This window comes from Rhipicephalus sanguineus, chromosome 4 (assembly GCF_013339695.2).
Source record: "Rhipicephalus sanguineus isolate Rsan-2018 chromosome 4, BIME_Rsan_1.4, whole genome shotgun sequence".
Classification (NCBI taxonomy): domain Eukaryota; kingdom Metazoa; phylum Arthropoda; class Arachnida; order Ixodida; family Ixodidae; genus Rhipicephalus; species Rhipicephalus sanguineus.
Genome location: NC_051179.1, coordinates 170,744,965 through 170,770,228, shown reverse-complemented (window position 1 = coordinate 170,770,228; position 25,264 = coordinate 170,744,965). Strand labels below are relative to the sequence as shown.

Here is a 25,264-nt window from a genome sequence, read left to right as displayed (position 1 = left end):
TGGAGCAGAATAATAAAGAAGGCTTACTTTTAGAAAAGAAACCAAAAATACGTAAAAACCATTCAACATCAGCTAATTAATGCACAGTGCACGTGAACACTGCTATTTCAATAAAAACAGTGTGTTGAGCCACCCCACAGTGCGAACAATGAATAAGTCCACATTAGCGTTTGCAGGACCTGTCAAATAGTTTGACAGGCACTGGAAATGCTAATGTGGACCTGCGAACCTGGCAACCTGGAAATTTGGGAGATTCGTAAAGCAGGAGCAAGTGGGGGTAGCGAAAAAAGAAAGCTGGCATACGCTTTTGTCTACTGTTTCTCAAGGCCGCAGAAACGCCATACACAGCAGCTCCAAATGATTGCCAATAATTTTTTAGGCATCAGCGACCATACTAGTACTCGTAATTACACGGTGCATGCACAAATGAGTAATTAAGGAACAAAATGTGCTGTGTCCCTGACAGCTAGTACTAATAGCCCCTCCTAAATCTCAGTATGCTTTTCCTCAGGACAACAGTGTACTGCGGCAAAAGTGGCTTAAAAAAGCGTTCTGCACGCAATAAAACAAGCATCAGGAAACCTGAGAACTACTGTACTTTTCTATTGCGATAGCAACTACATGGACACTCTCGACGAGGTTTTGCCGTCATCTCCCATATAAAGTCCAAATTGATAACATATACCTGTGCATAGTCCGTTCTACCGTGGGTAAAAGCGCGCGAGTGCGTGCGACGAACGCGGCTAAAGCAGATATCAAACGAGGTAAGCCCATCTCCATCGCTCGGAGGGCAGGCTTCCGCTCGGGAAGCCTGCCATCGAAGCAGAGAGGAAACGCCCCACCCGTCTTGAACGAGCATGAAAAGATGCGAAAGGGGGGCAGGGGGGGGGGGAGGCTGTCGCTCAAGCAGCAACTTTTGAACTTTGATTCTACGGGCGCGGTCACGATTGCTGGCGCGCGCGCTATCTCGGCAGCCATCAGCAGGCAGCTCATATATCCTGCTACGTACTGCGGTCTCAATGCGAAGACACTGCGCAGAAAGAGCATCTTTCCCTGGAAATGCCATTATCTCTTACACCAACGTTTTGTAGAGTTACGCGAGATAGGATACAAAAGAGTTTGCTGCCAGCCTCACTTCGTATAGCATTACAATGTTAGGGTTAGGGGTTAGGATTAGGGTCTGCGCGTCTGTATTGGATGACGATGCCCAAACTGCAGATGACCAACGCGGCCTCCATTTCTCGCTCAAGTTTGCGCAGTTGAGAAAATTTTAAGCTGGTCGGGCATTTTGGCGCAGCGTGGTGCAATTTTAACAAATTTCACGGTTATGGCTCAGCTTGGCGCAAAAATAAGGAATTGTATCAAATTGGCGCAGCTGTTGCATCCCTGCATCATCCTGCAGAGGGCATAAAAGAGAGAGTGATGATGATGATATCATGTGGCACACATCAGTCAGGATATCCATTCATTTACGCGTTTCTGGATGAGACATTCCCAAAGGCTTATTGAAGCATTACATCAGTGGAAACAAAAAAAAGAGAGAGAAGACCAGTTGTTGGCAAAGCAGAAGTCATACTATACTTTTAAAACAAAGTGCATTTGCATACACTACACAAATGAATGTTGCCAGCTTAAGCAGAGTACAACAGTTTGCACAGCAACCCCATATGCTTCCTCCCATCTTTGAAGCCTCGCACGTTTCAGTTTTGAACATATGCTTATTCTGTTATCTACTGCAGGACACACTCATCTCCTCTTCATGTTCCAATCATCCTATAATCCTAGAAGTCGTGTTACCAGAAAGACCAATCCTATGTTCAGGAATCATTGTTCCATCATTACCTTCGCAGTCAATGCAACCACCGACAGTAGCAAGGCACAGGCATATAGCCAGGGAATGGTACACTCAGCATGTGGTTCCCCTCCCTAAAAACTTCTGTCCACCATGAGCACAGGACGTGAGAGAACACCTGCCTCTGTATTCCAAATGGAGAATACTGTCCTGCACACATCAGTGGTCAAGGATGCGCCCTCTCCTCCTCCCCCTTTGGGAAAAGATTCGTGTCCACGATGATGGTGACACAAAGTTTTCCTTTCTGTTGAACCCGTTTTAATCTCTCCATGTTTCATTTGTTGCGGTTTCCAGCAGCAGTGAGCCTGCTGTTAAAGGGACCGACAACCGCTCAGAACACGAATTGAGAACACGATTGAGTCTAAAACGAACCCTGTTTTTCTCATTAAACTGGGATTTATATTTTTATTACTTAACTCAAAATTACTTTTGGTGCCTCTGGCGGCAAAAAAGTGAACGTGCACATGTACCTATCACGTGACCTTTTACTGGTGTATGCTATTAATTGCATCTATATTAGCAGTGAAATACAGCACACTTTTTATTGTAATCTTTTCTAACGTAAAACGTGCACATATGCAGTCGTTGGCACTGAGCAGAATAGTGGCGCCGCCTTCGCTGCAGGTGTGACCCAATGCTCATGAGCGGCAGCATGAACGTTGTTAGCTGAGGGCCTAGCGGCACCTGCTGACGCATTGGAAAAGTACGAAGAGAGCCTCGCAGACTATGAGACTACCTCTGGTAACGCATGGCCGGAACTAATCGCGGAGGCTACGAGCGTCTAGCTCGCGAGCCGGTGAAGAGATCTCACGTGACGACGAGCGTTCGGAAAACTTATTCTACCTGCTTTTTATACTCCAAAACGGTCGAAAATGTCAATATGAAGGTGGTTAACCAGTTTCACCCACTCCTGTGAAAGAAAAACCTTGAGCATAATGCGAGGAGGGCTATCAGCATCGCCATCGCTTCACAGCATTGCTGGAGGACATCTACGTACAGTACAGGGACTTGTCAAATCGAAAAATACTGCTAATAAAATAACCACACGCTTTTGGGATTAACCGCCGCAGCTACAAACACCATGAAGAGTGAGCTTTCTATTGTACCATAATAAACTGTGTCGACAAAAATCGGTTGTCGGTCCCCTTAAGTGGCCGACGATATACCAGCTTGCATGTTACAGGAGAGCCAACTGAAACTCGCACCTCCAGAAATGTTACGAGATCCCCTACAACTTGAAGAATACTTCTAAACCTTTTGCATGCTAAAGTGTGATCAAGCTGATTCTGAAGGTAAACATGGAACAATGATTCAGGAACACAAAATCGGTCCTTCTGGGAACGTCACCTGTAGGATTATAGAATAATTGAAGATAAAGGACAGTGCAAGTTTACAGTAGATAGAACATTACACATGCACTTTCATAGCTGACACATGGGAAGTATCCAAGATGTATAGGTTTTATTGGTGTCGACTCGTAGGGTTAGGTATGATTGCATAGTAGTATAAATATTTCTTTCCTCAATAAAAAATTTTCAGTTGCTAGTAGCGGGTCGTCCCGTGTCCATCTTCTTCCTTGTGTACCGTATTATCGCGCCCTTCAGTTTATCATGAACCAACACCAACTCGCCCGACTTTTTACCTTACTTTTGCATGAATTCTAGAGGCCAATTTAAGCAGGTTACATTCTATTGCGAAGTGATCACACAGTCGGTGTGGATATTTGTTCTGTACTATTGCATAACGATAAAAAGGGATGCCAGTTGGAAAATGGCCTCCCTCCCTTTGTTTCTGAAGACAAGGGGGCTCAAGCTCCCTGCATCTGAAGACCCTAGACAGAACAGAAAGAATACCAGTAACAACTTTCAAATCAATTTAATTCCGTAAGAAACTGTTTTCGGTGTTATGTACAAATTTTCCATTGTTAAGCTAGAGGGTATCTTGTGACATTCACTAGCTCATACCCATTGCTTCGAAGGGCGTTAAGGTCTTGGCCTGCGGCTGCAAAAGAATAAAAAAAAAGAGCATTAATAATCACAGGCAATATTCAACAACATAGGAACAAGATTAGAAAAGTGCTCTAGTGGTTTGTTGGCAACTCATAAATGCACAGGCAATTCAACTGCAGAAATTACCAACTAGGCATGCCAGGATAGTAGTAGCCCAAGTCTGTAATGCATAAGAACACTATTGAGCAATTATGATTATGCATGCAGTACATTGCTTGTTTATCCTGTGCACTTTATTTTTTTTCGTAACATTTGCAGCATAGCAGAAAGAAATGCCAGTGTTTGTGGTGTCTTGACTTCTCTCTTGCATCCACGTTTGCACGCCCTGTCTCTTTAACATGAATACTTACCAACTAGCTCAGCTCTCTGTTATTCAAAGGTTGTACATGTGCAAAACATGACCAACAGGCAGCCGCGCGATTCCAATTATTGAGGCATGCAACTTGGGAGTAAATTTGCAGGTGATGAAAGGTTAACGTCCGCGGATCTGAGATGCCGACGTAACGAACGCGAAAAAAAAAAGTGCCGTAGTGCAAAGCCACCGACTAACTTTTTGGACCACCTCGTTTATGCTGACTTCGCCGTGGTACCACACTGCACAGAAACTATACATCGAACGGCTATGAAAATTCCACATGCTTTCGATTATCCGGGCGCGTGCGCTATGTCGGAAAACTGTGGCAACCATGAACCACTACTCTAGTGTTGCACATGCACGCCCTCGTTTTCGTTGAAGACTTAAGTCACCCCTTCTAAATGCAACAACTGCAAAACATTTCGTTGACTCAGCACCAACCCGCAACTTTGATCGTCCGCAGCCACTACCGACGAGGCAGCTAGCACTCCTTGGGCCTAGCGTGTGGGTTGCAACTTGGCATGCCTTCGCGGGAAGCTTGCCCAAGACAACACGGATATCGGGCATAGAAGATACCGCACTTCCGAGCTAAACAGCGGGCAGCACGTATGAAACAAAGTTTCAATTCGCGGTGGGGAGAACAGCTGTGCCAACTATCCTGAAGAAGTCTTCCAAGCTTGTAAGTCCCCCTGCTGGTGGCAAAGGCAAAAGCTTGGTTGTGACTTGAAGCATTGTCACTAGTGGGGGAATCGAAGTCACACGCACGATATCTGCGCTCTACGACAATGCAACTATTTTCCTGACTGAAAACTGAAGAGCCAAATAGCGGTACCGAGCACTTCATGCAGACTCTGGCACCCGTTCAGAGTGCAGCGCACGCACGACAAGCAGCTGGATCAAAGGGAGCAAAGGCTTCTCCGTTGCCTAGGCAATTGCTCCCCCTCCTCACACCACGTGCTTGCGTCGCGCTGCTGCCTTCTCCCCCTCCCCCATCCCTTTTCCTCTTTTTTTCTTCCGTTACCCTTTCGTTCGCTCTGCGTCCCCTCCTCTTTTGTAACGCCGTGGTTTCTCTCTACCCGGCCGGCCCACCTCCACTGAGAAGCGCGCTCGCTCCCTTGTGTCTCTGCGAATTTTTCGGCAGCCGCATTACAACTGGTCTTTCGTCTCGAGGGACTGCACAATAAGCGGTATGGGCACAAATGGAGTTCAATGGGAGGGAAACGGGAGTCAGAAAAAACTGCATTATAACCTGTCCTGCGCGGTAAGCTGTTATGTTATAAATGGTCTGACCTGTTTCAGCGTCTAACGCTGATGCATTTGCAATGCTTTAAAAAATGACAGGTAGGCATGTGAAGGTATGTTCATGTTGAAATTGACTTCATTATTTGACTCTATCATAACGGTGCGAGAATTTTTCAGTAGCGGCCACACCTGAGGTGGCATTGCCTGAAATCAGAGGAGCCAAGGAAAGCAGAACACTGAATCGTGTACCTTACAGTACTTCATTAAATATACATGTAGCAAATTTCAGCTCAATCCTGGGGGACGGGGAAGTAAGGCAACCAATATTCTCGGACAGGTGGTCAAGACTTTGTCCCTGTTGCAGAAATGTCATTGGGAAACGATGAGGGAAAAGGCCCGCTCACCATGATGAAGATGTGTGAGGGCAGCATCTCGTTGAGGAGGCTGTCCAGGGTGGAGGCAGCTGCGGTGCCGGGCCCCAGCACTAGGTGCATGCGGGGCAGGGGCACGTATCCCGGCAACAAGGGGTACAGGTTGTACGTCAGGGTCTGGCACTCCCGTGGGAGGATGCGGAAGTGCAGCTGCACAGAGAGGTAATTGGTACGAAAATGAATTGCGTTATATTGCAAATGCTTTCAGTTGCTACTACAGCGAACCTGCTTCCCGTTAGTCTACTCGTGTTCTGTCGTTTCTGTCATTAGAAGCTTGGAAGATGCTTGAGCTTTGCCTCTTTAAGAGTGCAACACGATAGCGTAATCGGGCCTCGTTCGCATTGCCTTCTCCTTTTCTTGCCAAGCTTCACTCCTCAGTGGACACCACAACCGTGCTGCAAGGGAAAAAACGTCCATGCACGTGACATTGGCCATTGTAAACACTTCCAGGGCACCTACTGCAATTACAGTTGTGAATTTAACCACTAAGCACCTGTAAGGCAACACGTGCACCAACAAAGCTGCAAACTTTGTTGACGATGTGGCTGATGGCGATGATCAAATATGCCAGAGTGCTTTGTAAAGGGTGGGCTTTTGAACCACGCACTCATTAAGTAATTCAAATGGTGTGACAACTGATGTGATTCTACGCTTCTGCCACGCAATATTACTAGAGTTGTGCGAATAGCAAAATTTTGGGTGCGAAGCGATTTCGAATATTGTAGTGTGAGTGCGAATCGAATCGAATATTTTTCGAATATGTCTCGAATATTTCTAGGATATTTTTCGAATACTTCGAAGCGAAATTGCAGAAAAAAAAGTTAAGACAGGATTCCTAAGCATATTCTTATGAGATAGCAACATGAAAGTGTTTCTTTTCGCTAGGTTGATGAAGCACTGGCGGGGTGGTGTTTCATAGTTTTCTTATCAAGAATGAGCCAATGTAGAGGCCGAATTCTACTTATGTACATGATTTGGTGCAACCGAAGTGTTGCCGACAACACTTTACATGTGACAGGCAAAGATGCCATTTCCTCAGCCTCTCCTCCTCATTCAACTTCTGTGGAAGCCCAACTGATGTGGCGGAGAAGGGTGTGCTCCCTTCAAGTCCGGAGTTCCAAATCTACCTCGTAAACATCGACATATAAGAACGTCTGAAATTTTGGATGCTAAAAAGCTTCGGCATCCGATTTTTCCGACTTCCTGCCCAAATTTCAGGTCCAAAACAGCATTAATGGAGCCCCCACCTGTGCCACGTCTTTCATTTCCATGTTGGAACCAGCGTTTTCTTGAGTTAGTACATTTGTGACCGTAGCAGAGCTTGAAAGGCAGCTTTGCCGCAATACCGAGGTGTGATGAGGTGAAGCATATTGAAACTCTAGGGACCACTTCCAATCGAACGTTGACTGTCTTGGCAAAGTTCGACCGTAACGAAGCTTGAAAGGCAGCTTTGCCGCAATACGAAAGTCTAATGAGGTGAAGCATATCAAAAATCTGATGGGGTCACTTTCAATCGGACGTTGACTGTATTTGTTCTTGGGTAGTTCGAATAGTAAAATTCTAGTGCGAATTGAACCGAATAGCAAACACTATTTGAAAAATATTCGAAATTTCGAATATTCGCACCCCCCTAAATATTACATCTGCTAATGTGACTCCTCACCCCACATTACACCTGTATAGGGTCTTTTTCAGAAGCAGTTTCAAGCGCTGGTGTGGCTCTTAGGCAAAGCACATCACTGCCATGCAGAATGTGTGGGTTATGATTCTGGCTTGAATCCTCAGTTTTATTCTTTGTGTCCATTGGGATCTTTTGATCACAATCAACAACGCCGACGGTGGCACCGACGCCAACACTGCATTTTTTGTGACATGGGCTCTTAAGACGGTAGTAGTAAATGCAAAAAGCTCCCAGTTATCGCGATCGTTCCGGAATCAAACGTCGCCAACAAGGCAAGCAATCTCGACTGACTAAAAAGGAGGATGCCGCCACTTGTTTGGGGATATTGCGGAACTCGCTCTCCATGATGCTGAACCCGAAAGGAACTATCCTGGACTTGGTGAAGAATAGAATAAATTCCCTGTGAAAGCAATTGTAGAACTGAAAGGCCAATTTAGCGCAGATGAAAGCTTTTTCAGTAAGAGCACTGCTGCAACAAGTTCGAAGCAGCCAAACAATATTTTTTGGAGCTTCTCACAGTTACCAGCCATGCTCCTGTCAGCTCTATAAAATTAGTATGTCTATGCCGTGTGACAAAGCTGGTGCATGTAATGGCCCGTTACATGCGTCAGCTTACATGCTTGGTTACATGCTTGGTTTTCAATTTGGTGTATGATGACACAAAACAAAACGAGGTTGCAATAAACAGACGTGCCGCAATTCAGGTTGTCTTGCTTTCATGCGATTTTAGAACACAGCTTTTTTTGTTTTTGTGGGGTACGATGGTTTTCGACGTTGCATGTTCACCGAACTGAGTGGAGAGCAAGTGGTTCTGTTAGATGAACATGATAGCAACGTCGTGGCACCACTCTAGACAACAGCTGAAGCTTTGATTACAGGCCACAGCAGCAGAACAGGTACGATATCTTCACTTGACCCGCATTACCACGGTGCGTTGGAGTTGCATTTCTTTCGGCTTTACACGTGACGTACGTGCGCTGTGAAGAGGACTTTGCCGGGGCAGCATGAAATCATGGTGCCGGATCTCAGATTCAAAAAATTTTCTTTTTTTATACGCGATTGAAATTACAGTAAAACCTTGTTACAAGAGAGACTCGGTTATAAGAGACCTTTAAAAATGGTTTGGTTAGTTTTCCTATGTTCACCATGTTAACAACATTGCATACAAGAGAAATGCTTACAAGAGACACTGCATTACTAAGGAGAACATTTTTAGGTTCCTAGAGTAAATTCCTCATTATTTAAAAGAGGCACAACCCAGACATGTTCACGGAAGATGGCTGACATCGGACCAACTGGTATATGCTGCAATTTTCATTCTCTTTGCTCGATTCTTTTACATTCTGCAGTCAGATGCCATTCGTCGCACGGTTGTGACCACAAACATCACTGAACTTTCTGTCACTATGTATTATGACAAGGACACTGCAGGACAGTGAGTGCTTTAGGTTGAAGCGGATGAATACCTAAGAGCACTGCAAGGGTATTATGAGCAACGGGAAGGCTTGCAAAGTGAAGTGCTTTACCTCCGGAAGTTGGGAAGAAAGCTAATACAATCTGCAGTCTCTAAATGAGTCCTTTAGGCCATCCTGAACATTTTTCTGTAAACATATTTAAAACACTTAAAAGGTTCATGGCTCAACAGTGCAAAAGGACACAGACCGTGTCCTTTTGCACTGTTGAACCATGAACGTAATGCAACTTGCCCAATTTTCTGTCACCTTGATGCTGATGTACAATAATAAGGTGATCTAGTCCGACTCCTCAGTGTTTTTAGAATGTTTGGTTGCAAGAGACCTTGGTTAAGAGAGAAATGTTTCCTGGCTTCCCTGAGTGTCTCTTGTAAGGAGGTTTCACTGTAGCATTTTTTGTACTGCCACAGTATTTCAACAGTCTTGTGGTTCCTTTCTGTGTAAAAATGTATTTTTCGGTAACTAAAGTGGACTCTCAGTAAATGAATATCTCTTAAACAGAATCGCTGCTTAAATGGAACAACTACCCCTGCTATGATTGGTTTCATACCGGAATAATGCAACCCTGTTCATTTCTCAGTAAATGGAACTCCTGTTAAATGGAATATAATTTCTTGGTCCCTCCAGATTCCATTTAACAAGAGTCTACTGTATACAATGCGTAAAATTGTTGATTTTCAAATCAATGACGATTTGACATACCAATGTAATTTGCAGACTTCACTGATTTTATTATGTGAAGGTTTAACTTTTATCGCTCATACAGCACATTTTCACAACTCCAGGAACTGAAGAGGTGTATGCTGTAGTGGATTCCTTTTAACCCCTTAAGGGCTCATTAAAAAATTGTTCCAAAATTGCCAATTTTTTATGACGCGAAATGCTTAGGTAATGTGTTGAAAAGCAAAAAATATTTGCAAGAACATTTTACGGCGGACAGTAATGTTTTATTGGTCATTCTTTGCTCCGTCATGTAAGTTTTGAGGTGTACTCCGATATAAATTCCTGCAACTCCAGAAAGTAAGGGTTGCATTTCAATTGCCGTGCACCAAATGCACTAATCCTCAATAATTCACTTGAAACCAGATGAGGCTACTATCTGTGTCGTAGCACACGAACCATATGAGAACGCTACATGGATGTGGCCTTCTTTGTTTATAATGCATGCATTCCACCATCTAGTGCGCAAAATCTCATTGAATAAAAGCGCCAATGACAGAACCCGTGCTGCCATCTATGTTTTAAATAGAAAAGCACCATTTGACAAGCCAGGCTCGTCAAAAGCGTCTCAGTACATTGTGAAAGATCCATGACGACCCCAGGTCGTCATAAGCAATAAAGTGGTGACTTTTCGTGACGAGCTTAGGTCGTCATAAGCCCTTAAGGGGTTAACAGCATGAAAACAGGCAGCACACAGAAAACATCCCACACATATGATGTCTGTTTTTCATGCCACATAAAGAATGCACTGTGAAATTGTGCCGACCTTGTCTAGTGACAAGCATGCTGAATGAACTAATGGCAACCACTTCAGGCTATCTTTGTGCTCTTCCTGTGTGTATTAATTTATTAAATTATCTCCTTTAAAACTTAAATCCCTCATTCAACCAGACAATCAAGCCAAACCACAGCATGGGTCTGCATCCTCACCAGTTTGTTGCCAGAGTACATGAAGGCATCACTGGAGTCCATGACCAGCTCAACGTCCTGTACGAGCAGGGTGCGGTTATGCAGCAGGTAGCTGACAGTCAAGGGGGTGCGCACTCGACCGTGCGCAGGTGCCACCAGCTCCAACAGGAGTGGGCATGCCTGTACTGGTGCTGCTGGGAGTGAGATCATGTGAGTTGCCGTAGCGGGAGCATTTTCCCTGTAAATGTAAGCAGGAAAAATGTCACGGGAGTCCTCCTCTGATGCCGCTGTAGATGCACTTCGTCAAGCTCACGTGCTAATGCCACATTGTGGCGATCCTGATAAACGCAGGCTAATACAACGAAGCTATTTATATACGGCAAGCCTGTGACCACAACTCAAATTCACTGCTCTTATAACATTGAAGCCAGTAAAGTTATAAGCTGGCGTGATCCTCATATGATGTCTTATTGCATACCACACGCACGCCGGTGCACCCGGCTACTCGTGCCACGTTGAACGCTGCCTGTTGTTGCAGAACTGTGCTGCGTTACGATGCGCACAGTGTTCAAAAGAAGGGCAGCTGGAACACTGTGTAGCCGAGTCACACATCAGCATCATCCCTCTCCTGAGATGCATCGTCTTTATGCACACAAACAAAGTAACATTTTTTGTGCATGCCCGCTCATTTTCTCTTCTCTCACAGTAACGTCAACGTCGATCCAAATAGGTCACAAAGCTTCGGACAAAGAGCAGTGCAGAACCTATTGGCAGCCACATCAGCAAGGGGGACTTATGGGTTCTGCGATTGGAGCATGACTAGGTGTCGAGGGAACAAACACTCATAGCGAAAAACCAAGTTTTATTCAAGGGCAAAGAAATTGTTATGTTTTACAAATGACATTTATTACCTCAACAATATTATGTAGGTGCAATGAGCAAAGAATTTATGACAGTGTTTAATTATTACGAAAACCCTTTTTCGTAGCGCCCTCTGAAGAGAGGTGGACGCCGTTGTTAGTCAATGCAGCCCTTGCGGTGCATGGAAAGGTGCACTCATAAAGTTAATCAGCGACGACACGCCCCTTCATATGTTTTGGTGTTTCGCACTTGCATGCGCTTTCTGAATTATTGTATTTAATTTTTGCTGTGTGCGGAGTTGTAAGGTGCATTTCATCGTTGATGAACATGTTCAGTACAGTGTCCCATGGGCAACAGGACGATGCGGATAACATTTAACGCCAAATGGTTGCGTTGGTACCTGCAAAAACGATGTGCTGTGCAAGGGTGCCATAGCAACACACGTACACCTGGCGAGATAAGAAACAGGGACAACGGTTCGGAGTACTGTGCTGGCTGGATTTTCATGAATCAGTATTCATGCGGCCCTGTTTCCTTCATGAACACATAGTGCCTACTGTTATTCGTGTTATCGGTGAGCAGATCGCCAAGTTATCCATCGCACTACAATTCGCATGCCTGTATGCGTTACACGTAACGGCAATTTATCGGAGCATAAGGCAAAACATAGTGCACGTAGGGCCAGCGCACTTTTTGTATTTATTTCCACACATGGTGCTCAATGTGTAAAGTGTAAAAAAAAATTGCATTATTGTGACCACTGAATAAAACTGAAGTGTCATAATTTTGGCGTAACTAGGTGCCATTTTCTTCTTGTTAGAAGTGAAGTGCACAAGAAATGTGCCCTTTAAGGGGAAATGCGGGTCGAAAAATGTGATTTTTTTCAAAAATTATCGATTTTTTGTTTTGACCTGTTTTGTTAAGATTAGTATCTCTACTGTCCTGAAAATAAAAATCAAAGTCGAGACTCAACTGGAAATGTGTTAAAATTGCGTCTAAAGAGCACAAGGTGGTGGTTAATCTCGACCGAAAGTGTGACGTCTTCTAGCTCCTCGCGGCCAATAACGCGCAGCCACTCGCCATTGGGGATCGCACGAGGACATCTTCAAATAACCACGGTTTCCCACGCTGCAGAAGCGCAAGAAATAATAAAGAAAGCATGCTTTTGCCGCGCTTTTTGAGCGCTGCGACTGGCTTTTAAATCACGTGGTACAAATCGGGGACCGCCATTGGCTGCTGCACGCCTTGCGTGTTGTGAAGCCTGCTTGCAGGGTCTGTGTTTCCTCGAGCTGCGCAGCTGAACGTTTCTCTCACGTATTTATTTTCATCATGGACGAAGAGAACCGTAGCAAGCGCAGTCACCGGCCAGTGAAGTATCGCTCGGTGAACAAATTTTGAGGACGCCGGCGCAAATTGAAGCCAAACACTCGCCAAACGGCAAGTGCGTCTGCTGCCGCGAGGCCTAGCGACGGCGACGGAGATGCTTCCGACGAGATTGCCGTGCCGTTCGAGTATGTCAGTGCCTCTCAAAGAGAAGATCGGACTCTTCGATGACGAAGAAAGACTGCGGTAGAAAGAGTCTTCCTTGATCGCTGACATAACAGCATTGAACATCCTCGTGATCGGTGCAGTGTGTCCAACGTGTCATCGTTCGGGAATACGCGTCCGGGAACCAGCTTACAAACGCAAAGGCGTCGTTTCTGGAACTTCAATGCGAGAACAGCGAGTGCCCCGAAAGTATTCTTTCGATGACGTATACGTTGCGGCGAGTTGCTTCGAGCGAGGAGGCCAGCGTAGGGGCGGCGAGTGACGGACCGATCGCAAGCAGAACCTTCGGCAGCTGGAGCTCGCGCAATAGCTACTCTGCTCAAAAGAGCTGTGAAGGAGAAACTTATGGCGCTGGCTCAATTTAGTGGCAGTGGCTACTAGGACAATTTACCTCTTTTGTGTGCAATTTTGATCAGATTTCGTTACCTCTTTCATAAATAAACATCCAGTTTTAACATTAAACTTCGTTTTTCTCAAAACACACTTTCTGGCAACTTTTTCAATGTGCCCCTCTTGTTTTTGGTACTTGTGGTGCTCAGATCTGCATAAACTTTTGCCCAAATTTTCTCTAATGTGTGAGGAGTGCAGTTATCTCCTCGAAATCTCAATATTATGTGATGCATATTAGAAAATTTCCAAGTAAGCATTTACTGGGGTTTGGATAATATGGACTTCCCATGTTTGCATTTTTCACGTCTAGTAAATATTTTATATGCACGTTCTGGATAGTTTTCGGCATTCTACAGTTCAATTGGAGCAATATGAGCCATCAACTGTCAAAATATATAGAAGTTTAAGGATCGATATAGGGGGGCTACGAGGCCTATGTTTTACACATTTGTCATGGTGCGGAACAAAAAGTATGCAACTTACAAGAAAACTAATATATTTGAAATCAGCTTAAAAACCTCTACAAATACCCCAAGTTTCATTTCTCTGAATATTAAAAAAAAAAGTGTCTTCGAGCCGCATCTCCCCTTAAGGAGCCTACGTATGCGCGAAGCAAATAAGCAACGCTGAAAATATGACAGGTACATTGCTTGCTTTAATCCATCTGCGGAAGATGCCACGAATGCCAAATAAAAGTTCCAAGAACAGGTTTCTTAGTAAAACGAAGGTGAATTAAACAGCAGTACACTTAAACACCACTTTCCAGTCATGAGTCTATATTAGTTCAGCTGGCGTCGACTTGAAGCGCACTCGTCAAGAGCTCGCCGGCTTGCCTTAGCACAAGTCCTCAGTGAACAGGGGCCTATGAAAACTACTTTTTGATCAAGTTTCGCGCTAGTGCCAACAAAATGACGTCACTTTTTTATTGGATATTGCGTCACATCCTCTTTATTTTTTGTTCCCTCCTCACACAGGTGGTGCTAAGCCTCATGAGCAGCTGATGAGCTGCCATTTTATGAACGCTTCTATGGCTTCTATGGAAGCTTTGCTGCCAGCTACATTTACCTTGGTGACGATTTACAGACTTGCGGCGTCTAGAGCTATCATGCCCAGCAGATTTCACTTTATAAGTAACGTTGTTTACGTTATCATTTGGTCCACCGTGCGTCTCTGATGGCCTCCACTTGCGATGAGAGCGTACAATGGAGATTAGCATGGCAAGCTGTGGGTGCTGTCCTTAACAGTCATTGGTTGAAGGACGCAGACATTCAAGCCAAAGGTTTCGGGGAACTGCTAATGTTGCATATCCAATCTCCTCAGCTTTTCATGCCCTGTCCAAATGCTGAGAGCACTGCCATATATGGTGCACGTACAAGAAGCCAAGAATGAATACAGGTTGTTTCCCAAGATGGTAGTGCCTACTTTAGGCCACTGCATGAAATCTAGATTACTAGCTGTTCTTTTTTTTATTTTGTCAATGGCAATGATGTCACAGCTTGTCTTATTTTCATGTCCCTAACACACTGCTTATAGTGTATACTTAAATCACTCGTGCAGTAGGTTTGTTTGTACCACACTTGCTCGAGGGCAGACGCTGCTTCAGAAGCATGTTCTTCATTTTTCTAGCATTTTTTTATGGAACTTTCACAGCTGATGTATCTTTATGTGCTGATTTAAAACATGCAGTTATTTTTCTAATACAGCACATAGTTTTTTTAATATAAAATATATTTTGCACAGTTAAGATCAATGTTTTCTTGTGAGAACATGTTGCTACGAGAATTACAAAGCAAATCAACATATCACAATAATCTGTAATGACAAATATATGTAGGGATAGGCGAATATCCAATCTGGGATTCAAAGTGAATTCGAAGCCAACAGTGATTTGGTTGAATAACTTCGAATAGTAAATTTACAGCACATATTCTAAAGAAAAATGAACATGTTTGCCATGACCCAACTAACTTGCACAATATTTTTAAGAATTAGAACTAAGCTTGTGCGAATATCATGTTTTGGTTCAAACTGAAGTGGAAGCAAATTCATATAGTGGCAAAAACTGAATAGTAGTAGGGTGCAATATAAGCGGTAAAATAAGCTACATTTTAAAATTTGTTATTCTTAGCCCATATAGGCCTGTATAGCTCACTTTTAAACATTAAAAAAATAATAATCGGGCTGTAAATAATATGTACAGTTGGCATCAAAAGTTTAGAGACCACTGGGTCTGAGAAAACTTAGAACTTCCCAGCAATTTGTGACTGTATCTAGTCGAACTGCGCAGAACATGTTGTTAGCGCACTTTAGAACAGGCTGGAAATCTCAATTCAAGGCTGCCTGCCGAAGCAGTGGCAGTAGTATTCAGCTTTTTATTGTGTGTGGTGGTCCTTCAACATTTGACACCCGCTGTACATTTAACCTTGAAGTGTGGCTTTGCTCCAGTGCAAATTTCTCCTACACAGGTAGTTTTAAAACATAGCAGCCCCAAGCTGTGGTGAAACCACCTCTGCAGGAGGTTACATGCAACAAACTACGTCTATTCGTTTGTTTCAAATACAGTACTTTGAAATATAGAAAAGCTTTAATTTGTGTCAAAGCAAATTTGAATATTGAAATATTTGTTCAAATATTCGCCCATGCCTAACTATGTGTGCAGTGAAACAAGAATTGATGTTATAAACTGATTTGAACAAAAGTTATGGCACGTTGAACATTTGCGAGTGAGTCTAGGATTTTGCTCAAGAAACTTCACCATACCCTAACTATGGTTCAAATAGGATTACAATATCCATACTTGTCTTACTGCACACAGTATTCATACGAAATTATTGTGATATGCTGACTTACTTTGCAACTTTCTCAATTTAGAAGAAAATCTTGTTCTTAACAATGTAAAAATATCTGATACTTAAAGAAACTGCACATTGCATTAGAAAAATAACTGCGTGTTTGAAATCAGCACATATGACATATAAGCTGGAAAAGCTTCATAAAAAATTTGTTCAAAAATAAATACCGTATTTCAGCCCCCATAATTTGTGCCCTCACATAATTTGCGCACCCCTAATATTTAGCCAGCTTTACTAAAAAAAGTATTTACTCGCATATTTTGCACTCCCCTCCTCGCCCGAGCCAGCTTGCCGGTGCACGTGCACGGAGAGACTTTGAACGGCCACGGCCCCGTGGTTCTCACCGAGCAGGCAAACGCAGTCATACACAAGACGGGCTGCGAGTGCGAAGTCCCTTCTTCCGATTACTTCGTTCTATTCTCCAGAAACCCCTGAACTACAGTATTCTAGGGACTGTACCAACCGTACCTGAACACCCAAACCTGTTCACAAGTTGTCAGAACTGCTCGAGCCTTCTTCCGCCGTGAGAATGCATGCACGCGACACGGCACGGACTACTTTCTGCATCGGAGGCGTATGAGGGCCAGTCGCGCCAACTTTTCCCCTCGCTGCCCCTCCTCCTCTGTGTCCGCGCCATGTCCGTGCTGCAACACAGCCCTGGTTGATTTCAGAAGTTTAGGTTTCGTGATCAGCCAGTTGCGTTTTCACTGTTCTTTTGTGCTGGGCTACAATAACTATTCGGCAGAATTCAAGCTCACCGTTATGGAGTTTGCCTCAGAAAATGGGAACCGTGCCACCCCAAGAATTCAATGTGAATGAGAGTCACGTTCGGTACTGGATAAAGCAGAAGAGTTCGGTTTTTAATACAAGACCGGGAAGGAGAGCGTTCCAAGGACCGAAGCATGGAAAGTTTCCTGCCGCGGAAGAATACCTTTTCAAATATGTGCGAGAGCTTAGGTCCATCGATATCGCTGTGCCGTGGCACCTCGTTATTCCCAGCATTGTCGCGAAGAGCTTCAAGAAGACGGGGCTCTCGAATGCGCTCGACGGAACCGAGGACGACGCGCTTTGGGAGGGCGGTGACAGCGGCTGCGGTGATGATTCTCAGTCGGACTTCTCGACCAGAGATTCATGACCGAATCTGGCTGGTTAAAGTGCGTGCTAATTTGCACTATAATTTATTTTCTTTTTTAATGTATTATACCACGCGCATTAGGACTATATATTGCACATTATTTCAGATATGTTCATCAAATCTCCGCAAAATTTGCGCACCCCCTCTTCACAGCTCCAAATTCGCGAAAAAAAGTGTGCAAATTATGCGGGTTAATACAGTATATGTTTGTGAAACAGGGTCTTCCCTTGAAACATCTATGTTTTGGAGTTTTGTTGCAGTACTTCCAGCAAATGACGTAATACTGTTTCTCAGTCCTTTACACTCTGGCTCTGACAAAACATACAGGCTCAGACTTCTTGCACTACCTCTGCAAACAATTATACTAATTAGTCGGCACTAAGGCTGATGAGTTTTTTCACATATGCAACTGTGAACGGTGGGGCTGGACAATGGCCGAGATGAGAAGAATACTGCCATGAACAGTGGGACGATATGCGTGCAGTAACAACGGTTGAGGGTCCCTTGGAACAAGTTTTGTTGGGGTGAACTCATGCCCCAATAGATAGCGAGAACGAAAGCAGCCCCTGGTTCTGCTTTATTTCCGCCAAGCCTTGGTTCAACGGGCCCATGTGCTCGCCAAGATCATCCCAGGGACATCGGACTAGGGTTCCCTCCCACATGCTTAGTTTATCATTTTTCTTATTTAATGAAATGTTTTCTCTCTGGCTCCAGTTTCTAGGACAAAGTCATCATGTTGCATGGATCGCCTTCGCTTTGTTGGTGGAAGACAAAGAGGCGCACACGGCAAGTCACAACGCATGAACCCTGGGGTCTGCAAGTGGAGCCCACCCACCTTTTCCACTGCAGGGTGTACTGCCCGAGGCAGCTGGGTGCATCCACTGGATTGGGAGCCACTAGGCACAACAGATCACGTGCCACTTCACCATTGTTCAGCTTCACTGCATCACACGGAGGAACGATACCTTCAGGTCAGCAATACTAATAGTACTACACTTCTACACAAGACCACAGTCGATCCGTATATGCTGTGCGATTAAAAAGATTCTGTACTCCTTTCTTTGATCTGTACAATGATACATTCCACACCAAACGAGGTCAAATTATCACATAATTTCACTCCATATATGAAAAATTATGCTACTGCAGTATCAACACTCACTTTTGAGATAGTCTTCATATTTAGTAAACTGTTGAAAACAAACACACATTCAATGATGACTTGTTACACTGCGCATTACTTGTATATATTCCACGATGTTGACACACTGCTGCACACTGTGGGTTTATAGAGCATTTCACTATTTGACCTGATACCAGGCATCACAGCTATAGGTACTAAAAATTGTATGTCAAATACTGACGTCAGCTACATAATAAAAACCAAGGTCATGAGAGATGCCCCAGTGAAGGTACTCCAGTTTAAATTGTGCAACTTTCAGCAGTTGTTGGACATCTTAACCGCACACAAAAGACGAGGACAGAGGGAGGTACGATGAAAGAGGCGGTAAATTTTCAACTCGTTTATTCATGGAAAGACGTAGCAATATATAGGGACTTGAGATATGCGCAGAAACTAGAGCTGTGCGAATAGCAAAATTTCAGGTGCGAAGCGAATTCGAATATTGAAGTGTGAGTGCGAATCGAATCGAATATTTTTCGAATATTTCTCGAATATTTCCAGAATATTTTTCGAATACTTCGAAGCGAAATTGCAGAAAAAAATGTTAGGATTCCTAAGCATATTGTTATGAGATAGCAACATGAAAGTGTTTCTTTTCACTAGGTTGATGAAGCACTGTCGGGGTGGTGTTTCATTGTTGTCTTATCAAGAATGAGGCAATGTAGAGGCCGAATTCTATTTATGTACATGATTTGGTGCAACCAAAGTGTTGCCGACAACACTTTACACGCGATAGGCAAAAATGCCATTTCCTCAGCCTCTCCTCCTCTTTCAACTTCTGTGGAAGCCCAACTGATGTGGCAGACAAGGGTGTGCTTCCTTCAAGTACGGAGTTCCAAATATGCCTCGTAGATGTCGATATATAAGAACATCTGAAATTTTGGATGCTGAAAAGCTTCGGCTTCCGATTTTTCAGACTTTCTGCCCAAATTTCAGGTTCAAAACAGCATCAATTGAGCTCCCACCTCTGCCAAATCTTTCATCCTCATGCTGAAACCAGCGTTTTCTTGAGTTAATACATTTGCGACCATAGCAAAGCTTGAAAGGCAGCTTTGCCGCAATACTGGGGTGTGATGAGGTGAAGCATACTGAAAATCTAGGGACCACTTCCAATCGGACGTTGACTGTCTCTTGGCAAAGTTTGACCGTAACGGAGTTTGAAAGGCAGCTTTGCCGCAATGCGAGAGTGTGATGAGGTGAAGCATATTCAAAATCTGAAGGGGTCACTTTCAATCGAACGATGACTGTATTTGTTTTTGGGAAGTTCGAATAGTTCGAATAGTAAAATTCCAGTGCGAATCGAATCGAATAGCAAACACTATTCGAAAAATATTCGAAATTTCGAATATTCGCACACCCCTAGCAGAAACTGTTACATTCACTCATAAGCCTAGCGGGGCAGACACTTATCGAAAAAACACATTTCGGATTGAAATAATCTAATGGATGTATCGCTTACACAGTCACCACTTTTCTTTCTAACATAATAGGCCTCCAATAGCTCTCGGGCTGTCTGATCTTGGTTTCTGCCCAGAATCTTGATCTCATGAAACCGTGGTTCACAGGTGCAGTCATTACAGTGCGCAGACAGATGCGCCAAATCGTCTTTTTTCAACTTTTGTGCGTGTCTGCCCTGCTAGGCTGATGAGCGAATGTAATGGTTTCTGCGCATGGCCCAAGTCCCAATATATTGCTACGTCTTTCCACGAATAAACGAGTTGAAAATTTACCGCCTGTGTCGTCGTACCTCCCTCTGTCCTCGTCTTTTGTGTGTGGTTAAGATGTTAAACAGTAAGCACCAACTAAGCCAGACTCAAGTTCTTTTCAACAGCTAAGCATTTTAAGCGTGCATCTGCTTCTAACTGTAAAGGTGTTCATGCATGCTGTCCCTCAGCAAGTATGGTTGTTACAGCTAATAAGAATAAAAGGCACAGCCTTGTTCCTCACAGCAGAATACACTCTAACCTCGATATAACGAACACGGAGATAACGAATTATCGGTTATAACGAAGTAAATGAAGAATAGTCTTATCATAGATACAGTGTTACGAATATACATTTATGATGAATTCTTGGATATAACGAACTTATTTTCGTGTCAGATGCGACTTTGTTATAATGAGGTTTGAGAGTACAGCAGTCGTGGCATGTTGTAGCAATAATGGCTACGATATGGCAGCCTGGATTCTCCATGCACACGTCATGAGCACGCACCTCCTTCAATGAGCGACTGGAACTCCTTGTCCACTGTGTTCACGTGCGGGCTCTGCAAGACAAGGGTGCAGTTGCATATACCACTGACACAGCAAGGCAGCACATGTAGTAACTCTGGAGGCTTACACACGGTGTGAAAAATCTCGCATGGATAACACTTGGCCCAACTCCAGCGGTACCACACATCAAGAATTTCATATTAACACTTTCATTACCAAAGACGAGCTGGGCTCGTCCACACTGAAAGAAGCATTTGGGGGACCCGCAGTTAAGCTACCCTGACTCATTTTGCTGAGTTTTTTTTTGGCTTGAACATATGGCACAGAAAAAATGTAAAAACACTTGGCCTAGAAAGGACCTAATTATGTAACCGGATGCAGGAATGGCATCCTCCTTTTTGCGCAAGCATTGCACGTGTGCCAGCAACAGTTCTGTTCAGAAAAAAGAAGAAAAAAACACTTGTTTGCTGAAGTTTTGTGGAATGAATTCCAGTTCTCCTGCAAGTGTGGCAGCGAGTACACAGAGCAGCATATTTACTCTAAATCAACGGATTCGAACGACAACCGCATCTCGACGTATCGTCAGTGGACGCCGACAGACATAAGCAAACCAACCCCCCACTGGCACGTCCTAAGTCTTTTTTTTCACAATCTCGCTTGTCCCAGAGCTTTATTTTTTAAATTTCAGAGAGACATCTTCTGTACCATATACTGGAGAGGTTATGGTACCTTCTGTGGTGCAGTGCAGTGAAGCCAATCCTCTGCATATTTTAAAAAACATATATTGCTTGTATCTTGTGAAAAAAAGTGCATTTAAATAGTTTTCTTCAAGACACATAGAATCAAATAGGCAAATAAAGAAGGTCAGTATTTTTGTATAGTTTTTCCCCAAGAAACTCGGTAGGGAAATGGTTATGTGCACGTGAGGTCACGTCTCGTGGTGACAGGGTGTATACATATGATAACTTTGTCTGATCACAGAAAGATGTCATATACAGACCAGTGCCAGATAAAGTCACACCTCCATATAATGAGGTCAGTAAAATGGGTAATTAAATTTGTTCTATCCAAACTTTGGTAAACTGCAATTCAACCTTTAATGTATGCAAAGCATAGTTGGCAAAGGCCTCATTTTGAGCAAATTTCACTACAGGAGCAGCGAAGTTTCATTATAATAAAATTGGTGATAAACACGCTTTGTATTACTGAGGTTCTAAAAATACTTGGTGTTCTATGAACATGAAGTTTAAAAATTAAAATACTTCATTACATTGAGAATTTCGTAATATTGAAGTTGGTTTATCGCCGTTTTAACTATGTTGCAAGAAGGTCGCATGCAGAGAAATTAAAAATGCAACTAATTTTCAATTACTCTATGAAATCTGAAAATGCAGTCGGAGAAGTAACACTACACTTAAGGCTAGGAATGCTACAGAAGCTCTCGGAGCAGTTTCTTGAGCCGACAAAGGGTTACTGTTTGGAGGTGATGCAGTCGATCCCTCATCTGTGCAGCTATACACTCTAGTAATGCAGACTGACCAGCCTGACTGTGCCCGAGATGAGTTCCAGGGGCAGTGGGCAGCACGACTCCATGTCCACTTGCAGCACAAACTGCTCCTCTGCTCGCACCACCTCCACTGGCTCAAACTGGAACCACGCAGAAAGTGAGTGGGTGAAGTCTGTACCTGCAGTATCCTTAGTGCCTAGAGAACTGCACCATGCATTGCATAATAAAACTGTGCATAAATGAATGCACGATAACTCAACCATGTCGATTACATTACGTTTAATGCCAAGGAAAGCATGGAAGTCGTAGTACTGAGACATGGAAGTTCCTTGGATCGTTCGCTCATCACTCCTCTATGACGTCTGTTTTAAACTTTAATAATGGCACTGTGGTTGAGTTCCATGCGAGGAAAGACTTTACAGGACAGAGTTCTTGCAACAACGCTGTCGTTGAACAAAATTTACATTTATGCAAAATGTAATTACTATGTACACATTTCTGTACTGCAAAATATAACTTTAAAAAGAAAAATAAGTATAGTGAAGCACACCTTATGTTCTCGCAAGCCTTTGCTATTGTTGGCCGTTCCTTAGAGGATTAAGGCAATAAAGAGTTTACACATAGGATCAATATTGCAAACCAATATATACATTCAGTACTAGAAGAGTTTAAGTGCTACTCTCTAGAGTACGGTATAAGCACACATGAGGCTCCATGGCACTTGGCAATGGGAATGGTAAATTTGGTAAAAATTTTCTATTTTTCAGTTTATCTTTTTGTAATCCTCACACCTTCTTTAACTTCATGGTGAAATAGTAGAACAAAATATGCAGTAGAAATTGAGAAAACAGCACATTGCTACTGTGTCATCATCAAAAACTACAAGAAAATCAGGCAGCCGCGTTGCAAAGCTTTTGGCTTTCCTTTGGCACACTGCCGTCATCTTGGAACCATAGTAAAGAGGAGAGATCAGAGCTCGAAATAGTCACAGTGCCATATATTCTCCAATGAAAAATAAAACCAGCTGCGCTCTGAGCTCAGTTTTCTCAGCTCTCAATTTTTGTGCAGCTGCTGTCAGTCATCCCTATGCCATTTTACAACAAATGAAGATAAAATCATTCCGTTTTTTGCACTTACATCCTGAAACATTCATGGGTGCTATAAAGTTATCCACTGTTGTCTGCACACCATACAAACCTTCATAGTTGGCTCTCTGCAAAACTTGTTAGTAAGACAATATGTATAGGATGCTTAAAAATACTTTTTTCATGCTACTTCGAATACCAGAAAAAATAAATGAAGAGCTTTATAGCGCAGGATGAGCCCTTGCGAATATGCTCATACAAAAATCATGACGAGCTTATGTCTAATTAATTTAGCGATGACATTAAGAGCCTAGTTATAAGTTAAAAACTATAAAAGATCACTCAAAAGTGATTTCAGTTTTGATGTCAGCATAAGAAATTGCATCTGCCCGCAAAATTTAATCAATTTAACTCTATAAATAACAAAAAAAGTTTCTGTTGCGATGTCCCCCCCTAATATTTTACATACATATAGTACATTTTATGCTACATGCACCAAATATTATTTTTCCAGATATATTATATTCATGCGTGGAAACATTTTGAACACACCGTAAAATCCTGAGCAAGCGCCCCCCCCTTATGGTAAAAGATAATTGGACAAGATTTGGAGAGGGGGGGGGGGCTCAGACACGGATCAAAATTCAAGATGGCGGTGGAAGAGTCGCACGTACTTCCAATGAAATACGTTTTTGAATAGGCATGCATTCAGTGTCGTTATTAGCCCTCGTCAAGCGAATAAAAACACTGAATGAAGCAGTGAAAACGACGGGAGGGCATGGGGGGGCGCTTGATCGGGATTTTATGGTAAATGGTATATACTTAATTTTATTTTTGCTATTGCTACTTAGAGAGCAATGTTGCATAAATGTATTTCTCTGCTTACTTAACTGAATGCATGTTTGTTTCTACATCATGTGTTTACTGAGGCTGAACTACAGTACTGTATGTTGTACTCTGTTTCTTTCCCACTCTCTCAAATGAGACAAATAACATTCGAGTGCCTCAGACGCACTTTGAGGTTCAGCAGCTTGGCCGAGAAGGTGAACGGTTCTATGCACTCCAGGTCGAGGAAGATTTCGCGGCAGCAGCTGCAGCACAGCACACGGCTGTCCACCTCAACCTCCGTCTTGTACTCCACCTGCATAGACAGACATTCGTTTACAGCACTCACAGGGTTGCTTGCTCACGTAGATAGATATACAGTCACCGACCGATAAATCGGACACCGATAATTCGGACATGCTCGGTAATTTGGACAGTCGCGCGGCACCGCCGATGATCCCATAGAAGTAATGTGTAAAGACGACCGATATTTCGGACAGCTGCGAGATCTACATTCGATAATCCGGACCTTGTCCAAGACTGTCGCGCACGCCAAATCGCCAGCCATTATCTCCTCCGGCACCCGTACCATACAAAGTATGGCCTCAGAGATCAAAACGAAAGCTAATTGTTGATCTATGAGGCTTTATTTTGATCGCTACTTTACGCCTCAGAGATTTGTGATTGGAAATGCCGATCTTGGAGGCACTGGTCCACTGTGAGAAATCGTATCGACATCGCGAACATCCTACATTCCGGTTCCTGTATCGCTGCGCTGCTATCACCGCCATTTTGTCGAATGCATCTGCGGTAAAGCGTTTTGCGTGTGCGTTCATTTTTATCTTGAGACTTGCTTTATTTTACGCTCTGCTGTATCAAAAGATCTGAATTAAATGGCGCCAACGGTGCCCTCACAGCCAGCGCCGAAGGCCGCGCCGACGACAACGAAACGCGGCAGATACAGTCAATGCCGATTTTTCGGACGCCCGATTTT

At 43.5% G+C, this 25,264-nt stretch overlaps 1 protein-coding gene across 1 annotated transcript in view; it reads right to left on the bottom strand.

The window, feature by feature from the left end:
• Positions 1 to 3,710: 3,710 nt before the first annotated feature.
• LOC119390892 (trafficking protein particle complex subunit 11) overlaps positions 3,711 to 25,264 on the bottom strand; it is an 81,056-nt gene continuing 59,502 nt past the window's right edge. The window contains exons 24-30 of the mRNA XM_037658596.2: positions 24,461 to 24,586; positions 22,393 to 22,500; positions 20,855 to 20,906; positions 18,293 to 18,398; positions 10,693 to 10,909; positions 5,863 to 6,039; positions 3,711 to 3,853 (exon numbers count right to left, since the gene is read on the bottom strand). Coding sequence (XP_037514524.1) covers positions 3,806 to 3,853; positions 5,863 to 6,039; positions 10,693 to 10,909; positions 18,293 to 18,398; positions 20,855 to 20,906; positions 22,393 to 22,500; positions 24,461 to 24,586 — 834 coding nt within the window. The 3' untranslated portion in view covers positions 3,711 to 3,805. The remainder of the gene's footprint in view (positions 3,854 to 5,862; positions 6,040 to 10,692; positions 10,910 to 18,292; positions 18,399 to 20,854; positions 20,907 to 22,392; positions 22,501 to 24,460; positions 24,587 to 25,264) is intronic.